The 26,219-nt window shown below is 41.7% G+C and overlaps 1 protein-coding gene across 1 annotated transcript in view; it reads left to right on the forward strand.

Moving 5' to 3' along the window:
• The first annotated feature begins 1,288 nt into the window (after positions 1-1,288).
• Positions 1,289-26,219, forward strand: part of niban2b (niban apoptosis regulator 2b) — a 36,175-nt gene continuing 11,244 nt past the window's right edge. Inside the window, 6 exon segments of the mRNA XM_029440425.1 lie at positions 1,289-1,599; positions 14,405-14,535; positions 17,167-17,295; positions 17,393-17,498; positions 20,959-21,126; positions 25,058-25,173. Of these exon segments, the coding sequence (XP_029296285.1) occupies positions 1,545-1,599; positions 14,405-14,535; positions 17,167-17,295; positions 17,393-17,498; positions 20,959-21,126; positions 25,058-25,173 (705 nt within the window). The 5' untranslated portion in view covers positions 1,289-1,544.

The following is a 26,219-nucleotide window of genomic DNA, read 5'->3' on the forward strand; positions in this document are numbered from 1 at the left end:
ATTAATAATATATATTCATCTCATATTTAAATATAAATGAAACATGTATAATGATGATATAGCTGTTGATTTAAGTTTCCTGAAAATGTTCTGCAAAGTAGGGGTAATGAAAAAACGAATTAAAAACTGCTCCCTCATGTCAGCAGAGATAACACTACTTTATAATGTAGGCACGCACTTTATAAAGGGGGGGGGGGGGGGAGAGGAGAAGTATTCAGCATGTCAGCAAAAAAAAAATTTTTTCAAGGGTAGTAAATCACCACTGAACCATCCACCGAGTGGACTGGCAATGATTTATAAGAGAAAAATAAGTGTTTGACACCTCATCCATTGAGTGAGAGGAGAAGAAAAACATAGAGCTTTCGTTCTTTTGGAATAAAAATGTCATCGCAAACTTTTGTCCACACTATGTTTTTATGAGCCATGTTTTGAAATATGTTTAAAATATGCAGGCTGATTAAGGATGTCACTGGACAAACATCCACAACACAACAATGTGCTAACATAGAGTTTTCAGATATGCAGTATTTGAATTTGCAGCATGGTCACATGAGCGAGGACTGGGGGTCTTATTGAGGACTTTGTTTTAGTCTAGAGTTTAAAATGCAGTGATTCATCTTTGAGGACGAGTAACTGACCTACAGTTAGTTTTGCCTAATTTGATGTCCGTTTCTTGTGACATGTGACTGCTGTAAACAAAACAAAACCTCTTTTTATTGAAACAGATACATTTCCAGTGTGGCACGCTGACCCCGGCAGCGGACTGTATCTTCCTCAGCTTCATCACGCTGACTTGTGAGGTGTTACACTCACCTTTAAAAAAGATAAATGTTATGGTTGAAAAAGTGATCTGCTAGAAATGTCCTGCTCTTGACTATGGCAGTTTTCTTCCTGGTAACATAAAGTAGACAAATGAATCGCCATGCCCAAATGAAGTACTATTTTATCACCTTAAATTCAACTGTATAAAACACACAGGTACTTCATATACACACTCCAGTACTTTTAGATTCAATATATTGAACTGTAACTTTTAGGCCCAAAAATAATGGTAGCTATACAAAGGATTCAGTGTTCCTCCACCGGACATGTTTGTGTACCAGGAAACACTGTTTGAATGTTGAGAATTAGAATTTACAGAAATAAGCTACAACAGACCAGTTAACTGTTTTTGTCTTTTTGTCCAAATCCAATCCAAATAGTTCGAACATTTATGAGACAGGGATTGTGGGAATATGCATTTCGCCCACATGATTTGAACGCATCTCCGCTCGAAGGTGGGAGTTCTTCGATTTTAAAGGAGGGTGTGTCTCTTCGAGAAATCGCCGTCAGTTTGTCACTGCTGATTTTTATTCCTTCCCTTACCTTTTTGTTTTAAGTGTTTGCTCCTACCCGTCTGTTTTCTAAACTTCAGTCAGCTCAGGTTATGTTGGAGAGGAGGTGAAAGGGTTCTTCAGGAGTCTCCCTACTCTCAACAGATTCCTTGCGTTTGTTTTAAAGAATACACCAGTGGAGTCAATCTGGTATTTTGAGTTTATTCCACCATGGGGGACATGATTTCTAGTCATCTGGATGAAGCCAAACGGGAGATTATCACAGGTGAGGAGCGTTTTGTGGAGGTTTGTTTCTGCTGTTTTGCCGTTTTGGCACATGTGCTGAGTTTTTTCTCAGCGGTCACTGACGAGTTGGAATATTCTATTTAAATTACGAGAGTTGATAACGGGAGTCATTTGACCACGATGTTAGTTTGACTCTGGTTCTAATTGCATTTTTATGCTGACTAAATGTGTATTTTGTAGGCTTCGTTAATCGCCTGTGGTACCAACTCTGATCTATTGTTGCTTTTATCGCGAGGTATGAAGGTGCCCTAACTCTAACAGTAGACCGCTTTTTTAAAAACACTGGCTCCTAAATCTCACCAGTCCCCTCCCCACCCTTACAGATCATTTTAGGAGACCAGAAAACAGTTTGAAAAAGGATAATTTACAGTAATTGGATATTTCCATGTGTATTTCATCCATCAGCTATGACCACTTCTGTAAAGTTTGGTACTCAGATCAATGGCCTACCCTTGTATGTCCTGGAGTTTCAATGCAATGGGGCAAAGGCTGCTGACTAAGCTTTTTATATTATTATTAATATGTGTGTTGGTCTGATAATGGTCAATGTACTAGCATCACATAATATTCTATCTGCCTTTTACAAAATTCATGAAGTGTAACTTTACATTACATCTATAGTAGGGGTATTCAACAAAAATTCTAAGAAGTGTGTGTATATGTGTGTGTGTGTATGTGTGTGTATATATATATATATATATATATATATATATATATATATATATATATATATATATATATATATATATATATATATACATACATACATACATACATACATACATACATACATACATACATCTCATGTATTTGTATAGCAGCAAAGGTTACTGGCAGTTTCTAACCCTTTCTACTCTTTCACTGCTCATAATAAGTGTGAAAAGACAGATCCTGCACCCTTATCAGTTTCAATTCTTTATAAATGAGCATAGGCTTCTTTATCTGTCCTGTTCAAGCTTGTTCCTTTGGAAGTGAAGTCAGATCTTGAGCAGAGTTGACTCTAGCAGATAAGGTACAGCACAGAGTGTGCAGGAGAGAACATGCTAATGCTCACTGATTATCAAGGCAGTGGTCCAGCCTCTGATATGTCGGAGCATGTGAACTTCTTTGTAATTCTGACTCCTTACTTTTGCTGAGAGTGGGACTAATGGTGTAAAAGCTGCTTCTCTTAGACTTGCTTTTAAGATTAAGATTTTAAGTTAAAGTTTTACAATACTGATGCAGTAGTTCAACTACTTCTCAGCCTCCCTGGTAAAGTCAACTCCAAGGTATTGGAAAGGAGGGTTCGGCCGGTAGTCGAACCTCTGATTGAAGAGGAACAATGTGGCTTCCGTCCTGGTCATGGAACAACAGACCAACTCTTGCAAGGATCCTGGAGGGGGCCTGGGAGTACGCCCATCCAGTCTACATGTGTTTTGTGGATCTGGAGAAGGCGTATGACCGGGTCCCCCGGGTGATACTGTGGGAGGTGCTGCGGGAGTATGGGGTGAGGGGGTCACTTTTGAGGGCCATCTAATCCCTGAACGCCCAAAGCGAGAGTTGTGTCCGGATACTCGGCAGTAAGTCGGACTCGTTTCCCGTGAATGTTGGCCTCCGCCAGGGCTGCGCTTTATCACCAATCCTGTTCGTGATTTTCATGGATAGGATATCGAGGCGTAGTCGTGGAGGAGAAGGGTTGCAGTTCGGTGACCTGAGGATCTCATCGCTGCTCTTTGCAGATGATGTGGTCCTTATGGCATCATCGGTCTGTGACCTTCAACAGTCACTGGATCGGTTCGCAGCCGAGTGTGCAGCGGTTGGGATGAGGATCAGCACCTCCATATCTGAGGCCATGACTCTCAGCAGGAAACCGGTGGATTGCCTACTCCGGGTAGGGAATGAGCCATTACCCCAAGTGAAGGAGTTCAAGTACCTCGGGGTCTTGTTCGCGAGTGAAGGGACAGTGGAGCGAGAGATTGGCCGGAGAATCGGAGCAGCGGGGGCGGTATTACAGTCACTTTACCGCACCGTTGTGACGAAAAGAGAGCTGAGCCAGAAGGCAAAGCTCTCAATATACCGGTCGATCTTCGTTCCTACCCTCACCTATGGTCATGAAGGCTGGGTCATGACCGAAAGAACGAGATTACGGGTACAAGCGGCCGAAATGGGTTTTCTCAGGCGGGTGGCTGGCGTCTCCCTTAGAGATAGGGTGAGAAGCTCAGCCATCCGTGAGCCGCTGCTCCTTTACGTTGAAAGGAGCCAGTTGAGGTGGTTCAGGCATCTAGTAAGGATGCCACCTGGGCGCCTCCCTAGGGAGGTGTTCCAGGCACGTCCAGCTGGGAGGAGACCCCGGGGAAGACCCAGGACTCGGTGGAGAGATTATATCTCCTCACTGGCCTGGGAACGCCTCAGGATCCCCCAGTCGGAGCTGGAGGATGTGGCCCGGAGAAGGGAAGATTGGGGTTCCTTGCTGGAGCTGCTGCCCCCGCGACCCGATCCCGGATAAGCGGTAGACGATGGATGGATGGATGGATAGTTCAACTACTTGTCCACCAACGTTAGTTGGTATATTCAGGTTATTTAAGCATCGACTAATATAGGTGATGGACTCCTTTCCCATTGCCAGTAGACAAGTATGCCTTTCTGTTTTAGTTTTATTCTGATGTGTCACGGACGGGCTGGAAAGCAGGGTTCGGAAACTACGGTGGATATTTTCTGTTCCTTACTTATTCAGTCTCTTTCGAACTCTCAAACCAGAGTTGGTGTTTGATGGTACGGAGAAAAGACTAACAAAGATGGTTTGTGGAGTTTGGGTGGTGATGGTCTAGTGCAGGGGTCGGGATCATATGGCTCTTTCGATGACGCGATATGGCCCGCAGACAATTTTGAGCTGACATTTTTTAACATGATTAACAAGTAATATATAATTATACTGTGTCATTTAAAGTAAAACATTTAGCAGTGGATTTTGTTTTAGTTCTCCCCTCTCCTTTCTTCCGCTGTGTGTGTGTGTGTGTGTGTGTCAGTTTGGGGTTCTGTTGAAACCCTCAGTGAGACGACTCCTATGTGGGTTTTTGTTCATCTCCATCACAGAGAAAAGCTGCTCACACAGGTGTGTGCTTCTAAACATGCAAAGTATCTGAGCGGCATGAAGGAGGGTTGAGGCATTGTTTCTGGGATGAAGCTTGGCAACTGCAGCGCCCACAGTCACACTTTGCCTTGAGTGTGTCGTTACACTGGAGGTCAATCAGCTCCATTTGGATGTTCACATGTACTGCAAACGGATTGCTGAGCAGGAATTTCTGAGCTGCAAATGCGCTCAGTTTATCAGCAGAATGCGCAGTCGTAAACACAGTGGTGGCGATGGTTTGGAAACGTGCAGTGATCAAAGTTTCTTGCTGCATCAGAGTCTCTCACAGGCAGCTCGGCTTGGAACTCTGTCACTGCATCATACATGTCCGTGATCAGATGGCCCTGAAGCTGCAGGTTTAACAGTGAGATGCTTCATTATGTCGCACAAAAAGGCCAGCTCACATCGCCACTTTTCATCCCAGAGATCTGTGGTGTCTCTGGGGGGGGGGGAAGACTGATAGCGCTTTTAGTACTCGGAGACGTTTTACACTTAAAACTCAATTTTATTAAATGTATGGCTCTCAAGGAAATACATTTAAAAATGTTTGGCTTTTATGGCTCTCCCAGCAAAAAAGGTTCCCGACCCCTGGTCTAGTGGTACGGCTTCCAAATACTACAGTGGAAGGTTATGAGTTCATTACCAGGGCTGCTACTATTAAACCCTGATTTAACGATTATCAGCGAGGTAAAACTGTCTGACTTGAGTCTGGTGGCTTTGAGGAGAGTTATGCATTAATAAATTGTAGTAATTGTTCAAATCCCTGTTGATTTTTATTTATTATTCAACGTGCGGCACAGGGGCGAAAGTGAGCGTGTCCACCTGGGTGTCATGTTTCTGTTTCTGCCATCCGGAGCTGGAGCCAGTAGATACTGTGATTACTGCGGTCATTTGTTCCGGGAATCCATCAGTGTCATTGTGATCATGTAGCATTATGTTGCTTGCTTGGATGTGAACTTTCCTCATCTCGTTTCCATTAAGCAAAAGTAACCACATTTCTCAAATGTGAAAAAAGATTTTTAAACTCAAGCAGCCCTACAAGAAGTTTGCCTGGATAAGAATATAATATTGGCAAAACTGTTTTTAAAAATAAACATTCTCATCAAAGAATACTATGAATTTAGCACGACATTTGATGCCTGCTTTTCATACTTGACACTTTTCAATACTTTGTGCTCTGGACTTAAATAATAACAAAATAATAGTAAAGTACAAAATAAAGAAACTACACTAAGAAAAAAAGTAAAATAAAAAAGGAATTATAAAGGGGTTGTGAAGGAAAGCAATGTGAAGCATATTCAATGGGTTGAATACAAATAAATTGCAAATAAAATGGCTGTTTTCATTTAGGTTTCAAGGGCTTTTTGTATTATTAGCCGGTACTTTAAAAGACGCTTGAAAACGTTTGGCAGTGGAAAATTGACAATGATTGAATCTTCCCTCTGAAACCTTAATAATAAAGCAATGTTTAAGGTCAGGTTTGATACCCAAGGATTGATCACCACCTTTGAACCCAGACCCTTATGTGGATTGTGTGGGCAGTTAATTATTAGTATAGTAAGTAGCTTCATGGCAAAAGATTACAAAGCTGCCATATGTGCACTGTACATGATGATGATGATGATGATGATGATGATGATGATGATGATGGGAGTGTAAACTCAACATGATGCATGTACAATCTAAAGTGAATGGGAGGAAGTTCATTTTTCTGCATAAAGTTTTAAAACGCTTGCAGCTGACTACCTCCATGAGTGATAGAGAAAGAAAGCTATGTAACAGGCCAAGCGTCATCTTTTTTAGTTTTGCCTTCAGTGGCCAGTTCAGAGTGAGGCACATGCACACATGTATCAGATGTGGAATTTAAGGAATGCATGGAAAAGTGTGTGCGTCTGTGTGGCTGGATAGAAACCTTCTGCAGTCCTTGAGCTGCACAGCCAGCGCCACATAGTCTCTGCTGCCAAGACAAGCCCAGTGCCTGGCTGGTTTTTAAGGGAAGTGCCTGGATTTATCGTTAAAGCTCTACACAACATACACACACGCAACACATTTAGTTAAATCCTGTTGCATTAAGGAGACGGTTGGGATCGACTGTGCCAGTGATCAAATTGGTAAAATACATTTTGTGCACACAAGTCCTTATCAGAATTGAGCTAATCATGTTCATAGATGGCTTCATCACTCAGTGCCATTGGATTCAGGCGATGAATTATGACCAACTGATAAACAGGCCACACCAATCTGTTAGAAAAGCCGTGTCTTGATTGCTGATAAGAATAACTGTGGGAGGCCCTGAGTGGAGTCATGTGTAACCAGCTAGCAGTGTGTTCGACTTCCCTCATAACCTCCAGCATGAGGTCAGCTTGGGAGGGAGATGTGGGGGGGTGTAGTGGGTGGAAATGACCCAGATCACATGGCTAACATCTCATTTCCTCTTTGGATACTGGCACGAGTGCATATGTTTACTGTAGCCAGGCTTATGCACGTACACATGGAGGAGCCATTTTGTTATTGCCTTTCAATTTAAAATTACTGCAGTATTTTTATTTACTTTGTTATGGTTTCAAGAGAATTGTACATTTACTTTTTACATTAGTGGTAGACTGTTAATACCATTTTTTAAATGATGAGCATCGGCAAATGCTTGTGCTCACTAGGCTATTTATTTATTATAGTTTTTCACTGAGCTAACACCAGGGAAGGCCACTACACCAACATTGTTTGTTTTTTTATTTATGCATGTTTACAATTTTCCGTTCTCTCTCTCAGAAACGACGAGACGCTATCTGCAGATAAATGCTGTTAAGTGCAATAAAACTCTGTTTGTGCATATTTACTTAAGGAAACACAGAATGCAGACAATAACAGCGTTAAAATAAATCAGCAATTTTGTATCTTATTATTATTAATAATAAATTGTATTTTATTAGATGCAAAAAAACAAACAAAGACCCACAGCAACATATCGGCATGATTTATTGGCCATCGGCCGCCCCGCTCTCTAAATATTGGCATCAGCCATTGAAAATCCCTTATCGGTCGACCACTTCTTTACACTTAGGGTTTTTGAAATTTGCAATACCAAACAATAAAATGCAAAATCAGTCAATAATTAAATATAATAAAGAGTAAATAGAACAGAATTTATTTTATTTTTATTGATCTCAGATTTCTTTTGGAGGGTCCCAACCCCTGGATTGGTATCCACTGCTATCATTAAGTGCTTTTGATTTCCAAGATGTTTCCAACTAAAACTAAGAATCAATGATAGCCTGCAAGGTAACAAAATGCATTAAAAAATCTATCTGCAAAAACAAAAAAGCATTAAATATGTGGAACACTACCAAGTGTTTTTGTAAACTTTAAGCCAGGATCTCAAACTTCATAAAATGCATAGAGCAGTGCTAACTTGGTCAGTGGGTGAGGGGCCAGGAAACAGGAAATCCTAATGTGGAGTGTTTTCCCTGAATCTGTTAAACCTTCAAGCTCTGGAGGGAGTGTCAGGTGGCCAACACGCTGGCTCTCTGTGGCCTGGTGAGGTGTGGCACTCTCACCTTCAACACGCACCCTGCTCCGCACAGAGAGGTTTGTTTTAAACAAGTTCAGATAGCGGAAATACCTGCTCCTGGGACCCCACAGTACATACACAAACACTTGTGATTGAGGCAGGGCAGGTCTGAAACGATCTCCTGAGATAAACTTCAACAAACAGTCACAGAATGTTTCTGGTGAGGTTACTTCACAATGAAACCCAGAGAGAAGGGATAACCTCGAGGTGAGAACGCTTCATGAAGCTTGACTTGCTACCTCAAAACTGTACGCTAACTAAACAAACCTTTCAAGTTCGAATGAACTAAACTAGATTATCAAGTTGAGTTTGCCCGCCTTCTGAATCTTCCAAGATCAAGAAATAAAAATGTCATTCATATATCCTGTCTCATAATCTGTTATCTGATGTCATTACGAGACAGTTCTGTCAATCAGAAGGAGTGTTCATCCACAGGAAATAATGGGCTCTTGGGCAAATTTCAAACTGCTATTACAAAAATTAAAGATTACGCTAAAGTTTATTCTAAAAATCAGGTTACATTGTATTTTGATGCTTCTACAGCTCATGTTGCAGGGTTTCTTCTGAATGGGGATGTTGTGGTACTGAAGGGAAAGTTTGAGTTGCCCATGTAAACACAACATGGACATATTGGCACCTTCTGAAGTTGTTATTGCTCATGTGTTTAACAGTCTCATTTACACAAAGTAACATTAGCATTCATTTGGAGTCATGTAGCTGTCCATGTGATGTCCCCTTTTTAGTTCTGTTTTGTTGTCCACCCACTCCTGTCTCCTTAGCTGCTAAATGCTTCACTATATTCACCAGCTAGTCTCTAACTGTGTCTGTCTGCTGTTTAGTAACAGATAGCCGCGACTGGCTGCTTGGCTTTGAAAGGCCCAGAGTGAAGGTGCTCTGTGCAGCACTACTGACCCACCTCGCTGCTCCCCGTGCCGTGGACTCGCTGCACCCTCTCTCCACACATCACTGTCATAGCATTCATTATTGTCATATGCACAGTTCCACAAAAAATTCCCTGTACAAGAAATTCTTGAATTCTCGTGGGTAACTTAAATGTCTGTGTCCACTATGTATGTGTGGTGGCAGGGGCAGTGGATTAGAGTTTTTATATCAACACAACCAAGCTCTTTATGATTCAATTATTTTAGAGAGAATACAATTGTTTACCAGAAATTGTTTACAAATGCACAAAGTTAGATGTCGGGAACTCGACCCGTCTTGCAACATGGACCCCTTATGGTTTATCATGTTTTGTGGGTGTGACTGTTTTGCCGTGTCATCACCGTTCTTACGCTATCTACATAATCAATATATTTATGGCTGTCAAAGTACTACTTTCAGTATATTGTACAAACTGACACTGAAACACTGAACAAGACTGAGAAAGACCAGGAGCAGAGCACTGAAGTTTCTCTGTTGGCTAATGTTTACTACAAATTGCTACAGAGAATTATACTAAAAGTCCTGCCTTGTCTCTAATTACATCAGTAAACATGTTTTAAATCCAGCTAAATTTGCACTTATGTTGTGCTCTACTTGATCCTTACACAAGCACAGCCTCTTGCTTCAGCTCTGATGGGAACACAGTCTAAATTTATGAGTCAGCCTTTGGGTCTATCTCAGTGGAATGTTTTTGTTGAGGCACTGGAGAAAGGAGGGGGGCAGTTCTCTTGCAAGTCTATTAAATAGCCGTCTGGTCTCAGTTTAGAGCTCTATGATCAAGACAAGCTGAAGCTGTTGACCTGACGTCAGTGATGCGATGAGCTGCCATGTACGGCAGGTTTGATTAGATGAGATGGAAGACAACATGGTCGCATCATTAGAGCAGATAGCTGGCTTCAGCACTGCAGAGCCCCCTGGACAATTAGTGTGTAAGCCAGCTGCAGCACAACAAAGAGTCAGCTCGACTCATAGCAGCAGCTCATACCTTACCTACTTACCTATATATCTGATGCATACTTAATGGAAAAAACTATTCAGTGGAAGTTATTGTTTTTATTTCATTTATGTTCCTAAAACATGGAAGCAATAGATAATTTAACCACATAATGGGTTTATGTTATGCCATCAGTTTTTAATTATTTCCACGTTGTTTCTGAGAGCCAGTTTCTTTCCCTTGCACTTCGGTTTGGTGGTTGACTCTAAATACTACATTACTCATGAACAGTGGCGGGAAGTAAAAGTAGATGTACTACTGCACTGTACTTTAGTAAAAGTTTGAGGTCCTTGTACTTGACTTGATATCCATTATATGCTACTTTATACTTCTACTTCCTCTATTTCAGCGGTCTTCAATATTTTTCAGACCAAGGACCCCCAAACTGATGGAGAGATGGAGCAGTGTATAAAATTATGTTTTTTTAAAAATATTAAACTGGGCCTAGTGTCATGTATATACATAGCTACCCTGTTATTGTACATTCAATGCTAAGCTATTCAATTAATACACAGGTTCATATATTCATGTTTTTATTTTAAAGATGTGCAAGTCCCACTGCCAGATAATTATCTGTATATTTTCAGGTCTTCTCTTGTTTTGCCTTTGCAGCTGCTTATCAGCTGCTACATGAGCAGCAGGTGCCGGCTCGCCACGCAATTTCACCTCTGGTTTCTGAATTGGAGGGTATCTCACTTGTGCTTGTGGAGTTTTTGGAGTTACAAAACGATCAATGTTTCTCAAAAATACAAGGTATCTGTTCAATAATATTGCAGCGTGCAGCCTTTTGTCTGTGATCTTAGTCAGCTGGGAACTGAATAGGCTCTCGGCCAATCACGGGGAACTTGACAGAGCCACCGTGTAACATGCGGCCTCGTGATTGGCACAGCAGCGATGGGGGCGGGTCCTCCTCTTTGGGTGTGAATGTGCATGGCTGACTGAAAGATAACGTCTTCTGCCTCCATTTATTCGTTTTCTTCATTCCTCTTCTAGTAATCCTCTCATGTCCCTCAGATTTATCTTGTGACCCTAAGTAGGGGACTAATGCAAGAAATTCACCCCACCCAAAAGTAACTTTAACTTTAGCCAAATAATATAATATGGTGTAACACAGTGGCTCATGTTTTGTATTGCTGATTCAACCTGGACAGTTGCATGTCCATCCATGCAGTGGAAGTCCTCGAACTGTCTGTGCAGAACATGACATCTGGATAACCAAACCTAGCAACAGTATGTGCTGCCCTGCATGTCTTGCAGGAAGTCTATTTTTTTATTTTTTATTATTTACTTAAGGAAGTGGGTAATATCTTTACTTGCTTTTCACTGATTTTATTCCACAGAAGGAGTTACTATATACTACAGTACACCAGCTTTGGCCCTGTATGAATAAGGCTTAAGAAAAGCACGGCCAAATCCATTTCTAGTCCTTGACTAATGGTAGATAAAGAAACCCCTACATTAAGAAGAGAACTTTACATGCAGAATTTCACACATTCATGCCCCAGGCTTCCTGAATAGTAAGGCACTACCCAGTAAGGAATGCCTCAAGTAGTCATCTCACATCCTCACGTTCTCAGGAGCTGGCACTGTGTTACAACTTTTCTCTCTTGGCCATGAAATCTGCATAATCAGGGATGTTCTCAGTAGGGAAGTAGATGGTCAGTGGAAATATTGAAAAGTTTGCTGACTAGTACTAATGCTGCTAGGATGGTCAAATAAGGGAAGCATTATCTTTGAATGTTTCTCCTGCTGTCAATTGTTTGAAATGAATGAAGTCTTTGATTCCCCTCAGTGTCTAATGCAGTATGGTTGTCATGTGACTTTCCCAAAAGAAGCATATCAACCATGGTGTATTTCAAAGCAATCACTTTGAAGCAATCAAGCCTATTTTAGCTCTTTCAGAAGCTTTGTAATCCAATCTCGTACTACAGTGTCTTTGTCAAATTAATCCAACACTGAATCTCATCTGTGATTTTCTTATTTCTTTTCTTTTTTTGTGTTCTTGACTGAGCATGTGTGTGACATATTTGATCTCAAAAGCATTGTGCAACGGAAAAGATGAATGAGATTGACCCTACAAAAGAAATTGCTGTATGACAGTAGTGAGCTCAACTACTGATAGGGTCACATGACTACCGTGGCCCCCTGTTGTCACTGTCAATAGTTTGGGACTTTATATAATCATATTTCCATCCTTTTGTTATGTGAATAAAATTATTTTTTTTACAAATATATATAGTAAGAGGATCAAAAAACGTTGGATACAGCTTTAGTAAGAATCGTTTTTTAATGAATTTTTTATATTATCCTGCCCAACTCCTAGGTGGTGTATACTTGGACCTAACAAGTATTACAACTGAAAGGTTAGGCTGCCAGAAAGCTTGTCAGAAGTGCTTGTCAGATAGTTGAATAGCTTTATAAACTCTCTTCAACCCCATACCTTTCTGAAATCTGATTGGGGGACTCTGTCCAACCAAGGCCAAAGGCCTCTAAAGGGTGAGGCCTCCCAGATGAGGGGTGGTGGGAGTGTTCTAGCTGGTTCCAGTGGGCTTTATGTTGAAAGATCCATGAAGAACTTCTTTCTAATTATTGATCCATTCCAACTAGAGTGGTTTTGCAACAGTTAGACAGGACTCTTTTAGTCTGATTTGGATCCGGCTTCAACCACAATAAGCAGACCATACCCAAGATTCCTATTTAACTAACCTCTGATGTATAGCCAAACGTAGTTCTGATATGAATGATTTTATTTTTAGGTAATCTGAACATTTTAATGACTCAACATCATTTCTATAGCGTACAAACCAGGGACCAGCATGGCCAGAAAAAAAGTAATGTAACAAAATATTCTAAGTCAACGCTCCATGTACTATCTTTTTTGAGCTTTCAACCTCTTTAAAGCTTTCAATTGCATAACATCATTGACCATGACAGTGGGCGGCCAGTGAAAGATCAAGGAAGGCAGCCAGTAATAATCTACATGTAATGCAATTTGATAGATGTAAAACTCGACATGAGATGCTTGTTGGCTTGTTTATGTTCAATTTATGCGAAGTACATAATTAAATTTAGTATAAATTATAATTGTTTGATGGACTGCTGTTTGTCTTAAAGTTCATGAGGAAGTGAACAGGAGTAAATCACAGTGAACCCTGCTGGGCCTGATTTGCTGAATTAGCATTATTATATTACATCCATGACAGTGACTGTTGCACATGTGTAAATGCTGACGCTGACTGTTTATTAGCAAGAGCTATTTTGTTGTCATTGTAAGAAATATGTGATGCAGGCTATATCTACTTAAAGTAGGGATGCACCAATCTGACTTCAGTACAGATACCAATACCTGGGATTTGGGTACCGTTCCAATACCAGTGTTTAACTAATGAGCTGTATGCCTCACGGTGTAGTGAGTGACAAGGATCATTCTTTTATGTGCAATGCAACGTCAGGGTTGCCATTGCTTTCCTATCTTTGTAAAACTAAATGTAACTAAAGAAATACTTGGCTTGGTAATTTTATCTATTACAATAATGGTGTCCGATACTAGATCGGCCCATTGTCACGATACCCGATCCAGCTATTTAAGTCAGAACTGGTATCGGTTCATCTCTAATGCAAAAGGTAATGAAACTTCCTCTTGCAAATGTAAGTTAATGGTGGCTAATTTGAACTAATGTTAGAAAACTTTTAGATGGCTATGGCTGTGTAACTGACATTATGTAGTCAGTTTGCAGACTTAAGACTGCTCTCCTTGTTACACAACATTCTAGTATTAGTCACTTGGTGTGTGTGTGTGTGTGTCTTCCATCACTAACTATGGACAGAAAAATGTTCTTTTCAGAAGTGTAATGTGTAAGCGGTTAGATAAAGAAGGCCATCCACAGCTCTGGCAAACGGCAACGTGCGTGTGGACTTTTTCATGGGCTGTTGAGTCACTGCATTTGTTAATCTTTTCTGAATAACAAAATGTGGATTAAAGTGAATGTTGACAGTCTACTGCACAGCCATGTTTGCAGACCCTGAAGCTGTAGTGTTCATTGTTTGACACACACAATGAGCACCACCTTAGTCCACATTCATTGTGTAAATATAAAAAATGCCTAAGACCCTAATATAGAACACCCTGAACAGTGCCACTCCTGTGCTAACAGAGTGTATGTGTGTTTCAGCTCGGACCAGGGAGGTGATGGGGGAGTTTGGCTGTCTGTATGAGCAGCAGCATGCAGTGGCTCTTTTCAACAAAGTTCGCTTTGACATAGAAGGAGGAGGTGGCCCACAACCCCAGCTGCTACACCGCAAGGTACAACATCTACTTCCACCACTCTGCAAGACTCCAAGCACAGATTCCATACGCTGCATCAACTCAGTAGTAGAACCTGTAGACCATGGGTTCTCAACACGGGTGGTAGTGCCCCCCAGGGGGTGTTCAGAGAATGTCGGGGGGCGCTGGAAGCAATATTTTAGAAAGGGGGGCGTTCATGTGTTTTTGGGGGGCATTTGTTTTATAGCAGGGGTGGGGAACTTCCGGACCACCGAGGTAATTCATAAACACGCGCAAAAAATCAACTCCAAACAATTAAATTCGAATCTAGTCAGCAATAGAATAAAATGGGCGACTGCTTTTTGCTTCTTCTTTTTTTACACAGCATGAAAGAAAGGTGAAATGAATGGGCTGTCTTATATTTTTAGCAGAAGTTATGAGTTCAATAATTAGTATGGCCCTAGAAGGATTTTGTAAGACTGTAAATGGCCCTTGATAGGAACAAGGTTCCCCCCCTGTTTTATAGGCACTGCTATGTTATTAAATCTGATATTTGAAAAAAGGAGTGAGGCAAAGTCCTTTTTATGTGTAAATGTACTTGGCAATAAACCAAATTCTGAATTGATTCTGACCAGTGTTCAGGCAACTTTATGTGTTTTTAGACTTTTTTGCTGCTTAAAAAAAAAACACTGCTCGAAAGCATGAATGTTTTTCCAAAGATATACCATGAATAACACTAATCAGAATTAATGGTAACAAACTACCGCTGTGGTTGGGACTTGGACCAGCAGCAGAGAGCTGCACTCTGGCTAACATCTGCATCACTGGGCTGTGTGCGTTAAAAAATAAAAAGCGGATCTTTTCGCCTGAGTTTCTGAACGTTGGGGTCGACGTCGCTGCATTTATAATTAGTGTGTGTGTGTGTGTGTGTGTGTGGGCGTGGGTGTGTGTGTGTGTGTGTGTGTGTGTGTGTGGGCGTGGGTGTGTGGGTGTGTGGGGAGAGCCCCGCCCTTCGCGAAGCTGTGATTGCGCAAAGCAGCAATCTCAAACTTCTTACCATTGCGTTTGTCTAACACTCCTGAATAAAATGGCTTTGTTTGCTCCCTGGGTACATGGTGTATTAGGGCTATTGAAGGTAAAAACAATGTTATGTAACTTCAATCTCAGAGAATTTAAGTTTTTATAAATAATATACTATAGCAGTCTAATGATAAGAAAAATAATATAAGAATGTTAATACAAAATTAATATAATAAATACTAAGAATAATAATCATAATGCAAATAGAATAATAATCAACATTAAAATTCAGGGCAGACAATTGGCTTACATTTTATTTGATGGGGGGTTTTAAGGGACCTGGATAATTTTTAGGGGTGGCCCAAAAAAGGTTGAGAACCGCTGCTATAGACAAACTCTTTTTAAATACAATACCAATCACAAAAGTATTGTAGGCCAGTCCTGCCAGATTAAATGTTAAGAATGACAAAGGTAAAAATATCCACATTAACTTGTATATACAAAATGGTGTCTTTAAGTCAAAATTACGACCTCGGCCTTTGACAGCATCAATCACTCCATCCTCCTCCCCCGACTTGAAACCACCTTCAACATCACCGGCACGGCCCTCTCTTGGTTCAAATCATACCTCTCTGACAGGCACCAGTTCATCTCACTTAATAACTGCAAATCCCCCACCACTCTTCTCCCCAAGGTGTCCCCCAAGGTTCAGTTCTCAGCCCCCTCTTCTTCATCATGTACCTGTTCCCCCTTGGTCATATAATCCGCAGTCATGCTCCAATTCCACTGATTTGCTAATGATCTCAGCTCCTCATCTCCACAAAGTCGATCTCCACTGCTACCCACTGTATCCTGACAAACACTGAAATAAAATCCTGCCTTCAAATCAATTTCCTGTGAAAAATCCAAAATCATCATCATTGGACCAAAAACGCTCATCAAATCCACCCACAACCTCACCCTCAACATCGACGGTTCCTCAGTATCCCTCTGCTTCCACCAACACACTAAACGGCTCACCAAGACAGTCTTCTTCAACCTCAAAAGCATTGCCCGTCTCCTTCCATCCCTCTCCTCCACAGCTACAGAACCCTCATCCACGCCTTCATCACCTCCTGTCTGGACTACTTTAACAGCCTCCTCTAGGGTTCACCCTAAAAAATAATCAATAAACTCCAATACATCCAGAACTCCGCTGCCCATCTTCTCACCCACTCCCGGACCCGTGACCACATCACCCCCATCCTTTACAAGTTCCACTGGCTCCCCATCCCTCAGAGAATCCAGTACAAGATCCTCCTCGTGACCTACAAAGACCTCCATAACCTGCCCCCTCCTAACTGACTGACCTCCTCCACAGACACACTCCACAGCGCACCCTCCGCTCTGCTAACCATAGGAATGCAGTCAGTGCTCTTAATAAAAACAATGCTAGTTGTGTGTCTGGGAATTAAGAAACCAGCGCTAATGTATTTGAAATGTGTATTTTTATAAAATGTAAACCCTTTTTCTCCCTGCTTCTGTAGTATAATAAAAAAATTAAAAAGGTCTTAGTTCCACTTACCTATGTGCACTGGGACTGTCATGAAATTGTGTGTTTTTACCCCTCTGGTGTGTAAGGTCGGAGTTGAAATGTGTCGTTTTTCACAGATTCCTCTGGAGAACAAATCCATCTTCTCTGGCTCACTCTTTCAGTATCTGGAGGAGAACAAAAAATGGAGGAACCGCTTCCTCTTCGTTCCAGATTCCTACAACATCAACTATTATGACAGCAAAGCGGTGAGGGGGGATATGTGGTCTGAACGGTCTGGATAATGTTATAGTGGTTTGATTCACTTTCTAACATGTTAACTCTTCTGCTCATCTTAACTACCAGTCCCATGACAGACTCCTCCATCCCAAAGGAACCATCAACTGTGCCGGCTACAAAGTGCTGACATCTATGGAGCAATACCTGGATCTGTTCAGCAACAGCCTCCCTGGTGAGAAGGAATTGTGGTTGTTGTAGTAGAGGGGAGCAGCTTCAACCTTTTTTATGCAAATCATAATTTTATTCAGATTTCTTTCTTAGACTTTTATTTCAGGTTTGTTTTCATAAATGATTTTGTTCTTATCAACAGCTTCTATTCATCTTCCCTGGTTAGTTTGTGTGTGTTTACTGTGTGACTTTGGTGTTTTAAATGATTAGTTTGCATTCAAACTTAACATTTTAAACACCAAAGTCTCACCATAACCCTGCAGCCGTAAAAAGAAATTGTGGCCCGTATATGCATTCGCCAGGTTTAAGAGATAAAGAAGTCCACTTTTAGTCTTCAGCACGACCAACTAGTTACTGAAGTCAAAACAGGTTTATAAAAAAAAATAATAATTTCACTGGAGGTGATCAAAATCCATTGTAACAGAGTTTATTCTTCAAAAACGGAGATAAAGCGGAATCTGCCCCAGGTACAGACTAAAGACGGACTGAATATACTAGCCTTATTTGCCACTTGCCACACTATCCCCCTCTTGTTACATTACACTGGATATGGATACAAGTTTACACGCTGAATACATTGATTATATATGTATATAAGATTACATGCTGCATTTACATTTTCAGCATTTATTATATTATAACGTTTTTACTCTGTAGCACTTTGAGTTTTGTTTACATTTGTATTTTATTTTTAAAATATATAGTTGGCCTACAACTCTAAATTAAATTGCCATTTTAAAAGTTTGGAATATTATATATTTATGTAATATATTTGGGATATCTTTTTTTTTTCTCTCATAAGGGCATTCCCACCCTGCTAAACGCCATTGTCCTGTTTATTACAGTCAAATCACAGAGATGCCATTGCTGGTTTGTAAAAAGTAAATGGAGGTGAAAGAATGAAGGAACGTAACAATAACATCTCTTACTGCATTTCTTCCTTTGCTGTTTGTTGTTCTGTGCAAGTCCACCTTCACATTACTAGTGGCTGAGCTAGCTTGAATACAGAGAACCTCCACTGCCCCAATCATTGCATCCTTTTCTAGACATTAATTTCTGAACCTAGAATACAATTTAGCATGACATTCTGTGTCTGTGTTCAAAAAAACGACTTCATGAAAAAAAAAAAAAAGGGGGCCCCCGTCTGGAGCCAGGCTCAGAGGGAGGGCCCGACAGCGAGCGCCTGGTGGCCGGGTTTGCCACGGAGCCCGGTCGGGCACAGCCCGAAGAAGCTACATGGTGCCTCCCTTCCATCCATCCTGTGGGCCCACCACTGATGCGAAAAACCGCTGGGGTCGGGTGCGCTGTCACACGGGTGGCAGTGATGGTCAGGGACCTCGACGGACCAGACCCGGGCAGCAGAGGCTGGCTCTGGGGACGTGGAACATCACCTCTCTGTGGGGGAAGGAGCCAGAACTAGTGCGGGAGGTGGATCGCTACCAGTTGGATCTGGTGGGGCTTACCTCTACGCACAGTCTTGGCTCTGGAACCGTACTCCTGGATAGGGGTTGGACTCTATTCTTCTCCGGAGTTGCCCAAGGTGTGAGGCGTCGGGCCGGGGTGGGGATACTCACTAGCCCCCGGCTGAGCGCCGCTACGTTGGAGTTTACCCCAGTGGAAGAGAGGGTCGCCTCCCTATGCCTTCGGGTTATGGGGGGGAAAACTCTGACTGTTGTTTGTGCCTATGCCCCAAACCGCAGTTCGGAGTAGGGGACTCCGTAGTCTCGCTGAGAGACTTCAACGCACACGTGGGAAACGATGGAGACACCTGGAGAAGCGTGATTGGGAGGAAGGGCCTCCCTGATCTAAACCCGAACGGTTGTTTGTTGTTGGACTTCTGTGCTAGTCATGGAATGGCCATAACAAACACCATGTTCGAACATAAGGATGCTCATAAGTGCACGTGGTACCAGAGCACCCTAGGCCAAAGGTCAATGATCGATTTTGTAATCGTATCATCTGATCTGAGGCCGCATGTTTTGGACACTCGGGTGAAGAGAGGGGCGGAGCTGTCGACTGATCACCATCTGGTGGTGAGTTGGATCAAGGGGTGGGGGAAAACTCTGGACAGACCTGGTAAACCCAAACGGGTAGTGCGGATGAACTGGGAACGTCTGGAGGAAGCCCCTGTCCTGGGGATCTTTAACTCACACCTCAGGCGGAGCTTTTCAGACATCCCTGTGGAGGTTGGGGGCATTGAACCTGAGTGGGCGATGTTCAAAACCTCTATTGCTGCAGTGATGAGCTGTGGTCTCAAGGTCTTAGGTGCCTCAAGGGGCGGTAACCCTCGAACACCGTGGTGGACCCCGGTGGTCAGGGAAGCCGCCCGACTGAAGAAGGAGTCCTTCCGGGTTATGTTATCCGGGAGGACTACAGGGGTTGACAGACCGGGGTGGTGGTTCCCCCATTTAAAAAGGGCGACCAGAGAGTGTGCCAACTACAGGGGTATCACACTTCTCAGCCTCCCTGGTATAGTCTACTCCAAGGTACTGGAAAGGAGGGTTCGGCCGGTAGTCGAACCTCTGATTTGAAGAGGAACAATGCGGATTCCGTCCTGGTCGTGGAACAACGGACCAGCTCTTCACTCTCGCAAGGATCCGGTGGATTGCCTACTCCGGGTAGGGAATGAGCCATTACCCAAGTGAAGGAGTTTAAGTACCTCGGGGTCTTGTTCGCGAGTGAGGGGGCGATGGAGCGAGAGATTGGCCGGAGAATCGGAGCAGCGGGGGCGGTATTACAATCACTTTACCGCACCGTTGTGACGAAAAGAGAGCTGAGCCAGAAGGCAAAGCTTTCAATATACCAGTCGATCTTCGTTCCAACCCTCACCTATGGTCATGAAGGCTGGATCATGACCGAATGAACGAGATCACGGGTACAAGCGGCCGAAATGGGTTTTCTCAGACGGGTGGCTGGCGTCTCCCTTAGAGATAGGGTGAGAAGCTCAGCCATCCGTAAGAGACTCGGAGTAGAGCCGCTGCGCCTTTTACGTTGAAAGGAGCCAGTTGAGGTGGTTCGGGCATCTAGTAAGGAAGCCAACCTGGGCGCCTCCCTAGGGAGGTGTTCCAGGCACGTCCAGCTGGGAGGAGACCCCGGGGAAGAACCAGGACTCGGTGGAGAGATTATATCTCCTCACTGGCCTGGGAACGGCTCGGGATCCCCCAGTCGGAGCTGGAGGATGTGGCCCGGAGAAGGGAAGATTGGGGTTCCTTACTGGAGCTGGTGATAAGCAGTAGATGATGGATGGATTCTGTGTTTGTTTGGTTTGGCCATTTCAAATGATGTTCTGGGGATTTAATTAATGCTGGATCTTATGTTGACTACATGAACTTTCTCAAATGCATGTAAAGACATTCTGCATTAATTATGACTGTAATATGTAGAGAAGGCGGTGTCTATAACTATAATGTGCAGAAAGTTCAAACTAATTACTTAGCTCATTTATGTTGTCTACCTTTTTCCAGGTATGAAAGCCAAGGTGGGAAATTCCCCCTTCCTTAAGTGTGCCACCCAGTTCCCTCTGATCCTCTGGCACCCTTACGCCCGTCACTATTACTTCTGTGTGATGACAGAGAAAGAGCAGCAGAAGTGGCACGCTGTCCTCCAGGACTGTGTCAGACACGCCAATAATGGTGAGTCCTGCCGACGTACACATGCTTATAAACTCACTGATGAACAAAACCTAACGAAACCTCTTTCTCAAGTTATATGACTAGTGTCCATTAGATTATGTTGTTATTTATTGATATGCTGGAGCACCTCGACACATTAGAATGGATGGTAAGAAAGAGCTCTTCTCTGATATCTGGGGCAGGTTTATGGGATAAATGTGAACTTGTCTGCGGCTGCCCAGGGTTACACGCTGAAGGGAGTGGCTCAAATCCTCCACACAAGATTCCTCTAGAACAGACTATGAGACTGAATATGTGGCTTAATCATATCTGGCAATTTGCTCTCTGCTCACTTATTGTTGACAGATTTCTTTATGGAAAAATGGAGCAAGAATGCCCTAATCCTGGATTGCCTTCAAAGTTCTTTATTTAGCCATGTATTTTGGAAAATATTTGGTCCTTTGGAACATTGATTGCTTTGGAAATGTCACGCTACACATTCACAAGATGCACCTAAGCACATGAGCAGTGGTGCCAGTATATTAGGTGGAGAAGTAAGGTCAGCAGTAGCCTCTGAACAAACTACAACAATGGCAAAAATGCTTGAATTGAAGCGAATAAAGTTTGTGGCCACTGCTGCTTTTTCTGCAACAGTAAAAATATAGGAACCCCTTTTTGGCATCAGCAACCTCCGGTGCCTACAACTGCAGTTCCTTGGATATCCACTTGAGGCTGGCTCCAAAAGAGTCCATCCCCACAGTCGTGTTAAAATGCTCAAGTTTACAAGAGAATAGACTTGTTTACAGCCTTGTACAAAAAAACGGTTTATTCCAGTTTGACAACTGTACGAGGGGGACTTTTTTATATAATTTACCTGTTGAAGTTTTATATGGCTTAAAGTTGTGCATAATTAACAGCATTGCCAAATTTGAGTGGCAGGCGGGACTGTCACAGTTCGGTATCTGCTAGCTGTCTCCTCTGCTGTGTGGCCGGCCCGCCTAGGCCTCACTGATGACCTACCCACATTTTCTTTGATCTGAACCAATCAGATTATTTCCTAAATCTGTTGTATATGATTTGTGGGCCAGGACATATTTGCAGCACCAGACAACACAGCGTTGTTTACAGAGAATCTGTAGCACAAGGACATCACAGTGCATTTTGCCGTAGGAAAAGTGAAGTGAGTGAAAAACAAACAGTTTCTCATGTGTTCCTTAACGACTCTCATTTGACCTCCCCCGTAAACTTCTGTATGTCTGCATCAGGCTAATGCTGCGGTCTAAAGAATAAAATTGGATTCTTGGCGTAATCTGTGACTTCGTAGTTTTGTTAGTCCACAAGGGACTGTATTGTTGCAGAGTAAAGATTGTCAGTATTTTGGCATGCTTCATCTGGCCTTTGAATTCTCAGCTCTATATGAAGCTGCCACAGTCAGAGGGGAATGTGAAACTGCTCAGGACTGAAGTGCAAACGAGAGAAAATGCATCGAGGCATTATGCCATGACATATTTACCTGGTTGCCATGGTGGTCCGATCAGATTAGTTTTGTGTAGGAGGGAGGACCCAGGAGGAAGCTGTCACTTTGTTCTAAGGTCACCTCTGCTGTTTACTTTAGCAGAGGTACATTAACTGACAGCTACAGTTTATCCACCAGACCTGCACTCACATTCTCAGACACAGTTTATAGTAGGTTGTAAAGGGTTTGGAAAAAGCTGAAGAACTCGGAGCTTGAATGTCGAATCAAAACAGCAATCCTCTAGTTCAATCGATATATTTATTTAACGTGATAATTCAAACATAGAAAATATTCTCAGCTGAGGACACATTTTGCGTCGCCGTTTCCATAGACTGCATGGCTCAAAAAGCCCCCATGTTGCTGTCTCACGGCTCCGCTCCAGTGTGTACAAAGAGTCGTAAAACATGTGGCTACATAGAAGGAGTAGGCGTTGACCTTCTCCTCATTGGTCCCAGTTTGGCGCCAACACGCTCCTCCGTCAGCAGTCAGGAAGTAATGGTTTGTTGACCCGTTTTCTTAAAGGGGAAGTGCCCCTATTATGTTTGTAATACACTCAGTGCAGAAAATACATAATTGCGCAGAAACATATTTGTAGTGTGTGTATATGTATATATATATATATATATATATATATATATATATATATATATATATATATATATATATATATATATATATATATATATATATATATATATATATATATATATATATATATATATATATATATATATATATATATATATATATATATATATATATATATATATATATATATATATATATATATATATTGATTGATTGAGGTAAACAAATACATATGATAGTCTTTCCAATGTGGATTAATACAATTTAGGATTAATTTACCTGACAGTTGGAAAAGGAAATGGACATGTGTGAGTGAGTGAATTAGCGCCTCGATCTAAGATAGTCACAGTACAGGACTCAATACTTATTTTTTTGTATACATGCACCGGTGCATGTCATTTCACTTTTTGTGCTTTCTCTGCCGCCACAGCCTGGGGCAGATTGGCAACTTTTCAATTTAGTTTGCAGTGAGATAGTAAAATAAAATGTGACATGTGACAGCTTTGTACTTTATATTAGTTTTTATTTTATTATCGTGTGCGTGGCACTTGTTTCTGTGTGTTTCTCTTCAGGTCTTTTAAACTTAATCATTTTGTGGTCTTTGAAGTATTTTAGTGACAAAAATTTAAACTACTCCAGTGTTGTTAGTTGTGAACTTGAATAACGAAAACCAGAAATAAAGAAAACATACACATTTTTAAAATGGATTTTCAGAATTGTATTGCTGCTTAATGTCTCAGCAGTGCAGAGTTTTGATGGTAACCTGTGTGGGTTCAATCAATCAAAAATGTATTTACGTATATAGCCTAATATCAAAATGACAAGTTTGCCTCAGGGTGTTTTAACAATCTGGACAGCATATGAGATGGAAAAGGAGGAGCAGTGAGGAGCCTGAAAAAATGAGGCGGATGCCTGACATGGGCCAGCTGCATGGAATTAGAAGAGCTGAATAACTTCATATGTTCAGTGTGAGCCACACAGAGCAACGCTTCAGAGACCTGCTCTGACTTCTTAACAGCTCTGTTAAACAAACTGTGGGTGAACCAATCTCACCCAACTCACCAAGTCAGAGTGCTGTCACTGTATTATGGAGGAATGCAAGGGGTAACACTTGGGTGCCCTGTGGCAAAAATGAGTGGTGTCTCTCTGTCTGTTTCTCTTGATCTCTCTGTCTGTCTCGATCTCTGTCTGTCTCGATCTCTATGTCTGTCTCTCTCGATCTCTGTCTCTCTCTTTCTCCTCAGTATGTCAGTCTCTGTCCGTCTCTCTGTCTCTGTCGCTCTGTCAGTGGCTCTCTCTCTGTCTCTCTCTGTCTCTGTCTGTCTGTCTGTCTATCTCTCCAGTGTTTTTAATGTTTTTGTCCTCAAATGTCTGCCATGTCCACTCGGATTGAAGCACATATTGAAAACGTACCTAGAAACAGAAAAGATGAGAATGTACCTAATGGTATCATGATTCCAACCTGTTTCTGTCTAAGAAATATCACATCAAGGTACTAAGACCAGTAATTGGGTATGAGCTGGGTATTGGGTATTGAAGAGTATTTTGACATTAGCTTGAGACACTGGTGAAAGCTAAATCTTGAAGGGGTGAGTGTCATCTTTTTTCCTATGGGTTCTTAAGGTAAAAGAAGAGACTGGAAATCCCAATTCTTTTGTTTGTTTTGAAATCCCCTCAAACCATCTGAGGATATGTCTAAATAATATCCCACTCTTCCAGAGGGTCTCTGGTCTTCCTGTCCCTGCTAGTACTAGGAACTCTGGTCCCATTTTAGCAGGAACGTTTCTTCCAAACTGCCAAATTGATAGTGTGCTCAAATGCTAACAGCTATTTGTATTCCCATCCCAGGTTTGTCAGAAGAGAATAAAGTCCAAACACCAGCCTTCACTGATGCAGTACGACTCTACCGCCAAGCTCAAGGGCACTATGGCACCTGGGAGATGATGTGTGGTGTACCAGCCCAGGTAAACATGGCACTATAACATCTATCACTGTCGTCTGTCTCTTTAGGGCTGCCTTTTCTTTTCAAGTTTATTGTCATAATACAGTATATTAGTGATACAATCTACCAGGCTTGGTTCCACTATTGTAGTGGGTAAAGCAGAAATCTGACTCCCAACATGCTAACTGTAAACATGGGTTCACATTCTTCACATTCCTGCCTTTATCAGAATCGCAATAGGGATTAATTACTAAGTAGGTTTAATTTACAAGGGGTTTGTCATAAGAGGAAATATGAATACAAGCACATCAAAAAGTACTGCAGTAGTCATGAAACATAAATATAGAATCGAAAAATTACAATAAAAAAAGATACTATGATGGAAAGTAGTATAACAAATATGTGCAATATTATAAGTGTAATGTATACACTAAAAGTGTAGTGTACAATGTATTTTGAAATGTTTCCCAGTAACCTGGTTTTGTGTGTGCATTTAAACATTGTGAGACTATTTTACTATTGAAGTGTTTCCATTTCATGCTTTGTGTGCCATGAGCGGTGATTTAAAGACTATCTTTGCAGCATATCAGAGATCTCAGATCTCTGGCACTGAACAGGTTTTTCTGGATGGCTCGACATCCCAATATAGACATGATTTATAGAATTATAGACAAAGTGTCTAACTCTTTAATGGCTGATGTAGGATTAAGTTAACACATTTTTTACAAGCAAATAAATATTCATGGAAGTAGGACTTCTTACTAAGTGTTCCTTAGCACACTACCTAATACCTAGCACTTCAAAGTGGGATTAACGCAATAAATAAAAAGGCTTAAAAGTTTCATTATAGTGTAAATAAAACGGTTTTCTGAACTACCTAAAAATGTACGCGCAAATTGGTAAAAGTATTTACTTGCTATTGGCTGGTGTGAACTTCCCACCCTAAAATTACTCTTCCATTTTCAGCAAAGTGAAATACATTTGTACTGAGCATGTGTTGACCAAGTGTTGTATATTATTGTACAATAGCTTCAATTTATGTGGGTCTAACCATGGTAAGCTTGAACA

The sequence above is a fragment of the Cottoperca gobio genome, chromosome 9 (assembly GCF_900634415.1).
Source record: "Cottoperca gobio chromosome 9, fCotGob3.1, whole genome shotgun sequence".
Taxonomy (NCBI): domain Eukaryota; kingdom Metazoa; phylum Chordata; class Actinopteri; order Perciformes; family Bovichtidae; genus Cottoperca; species Cottoperca gobio.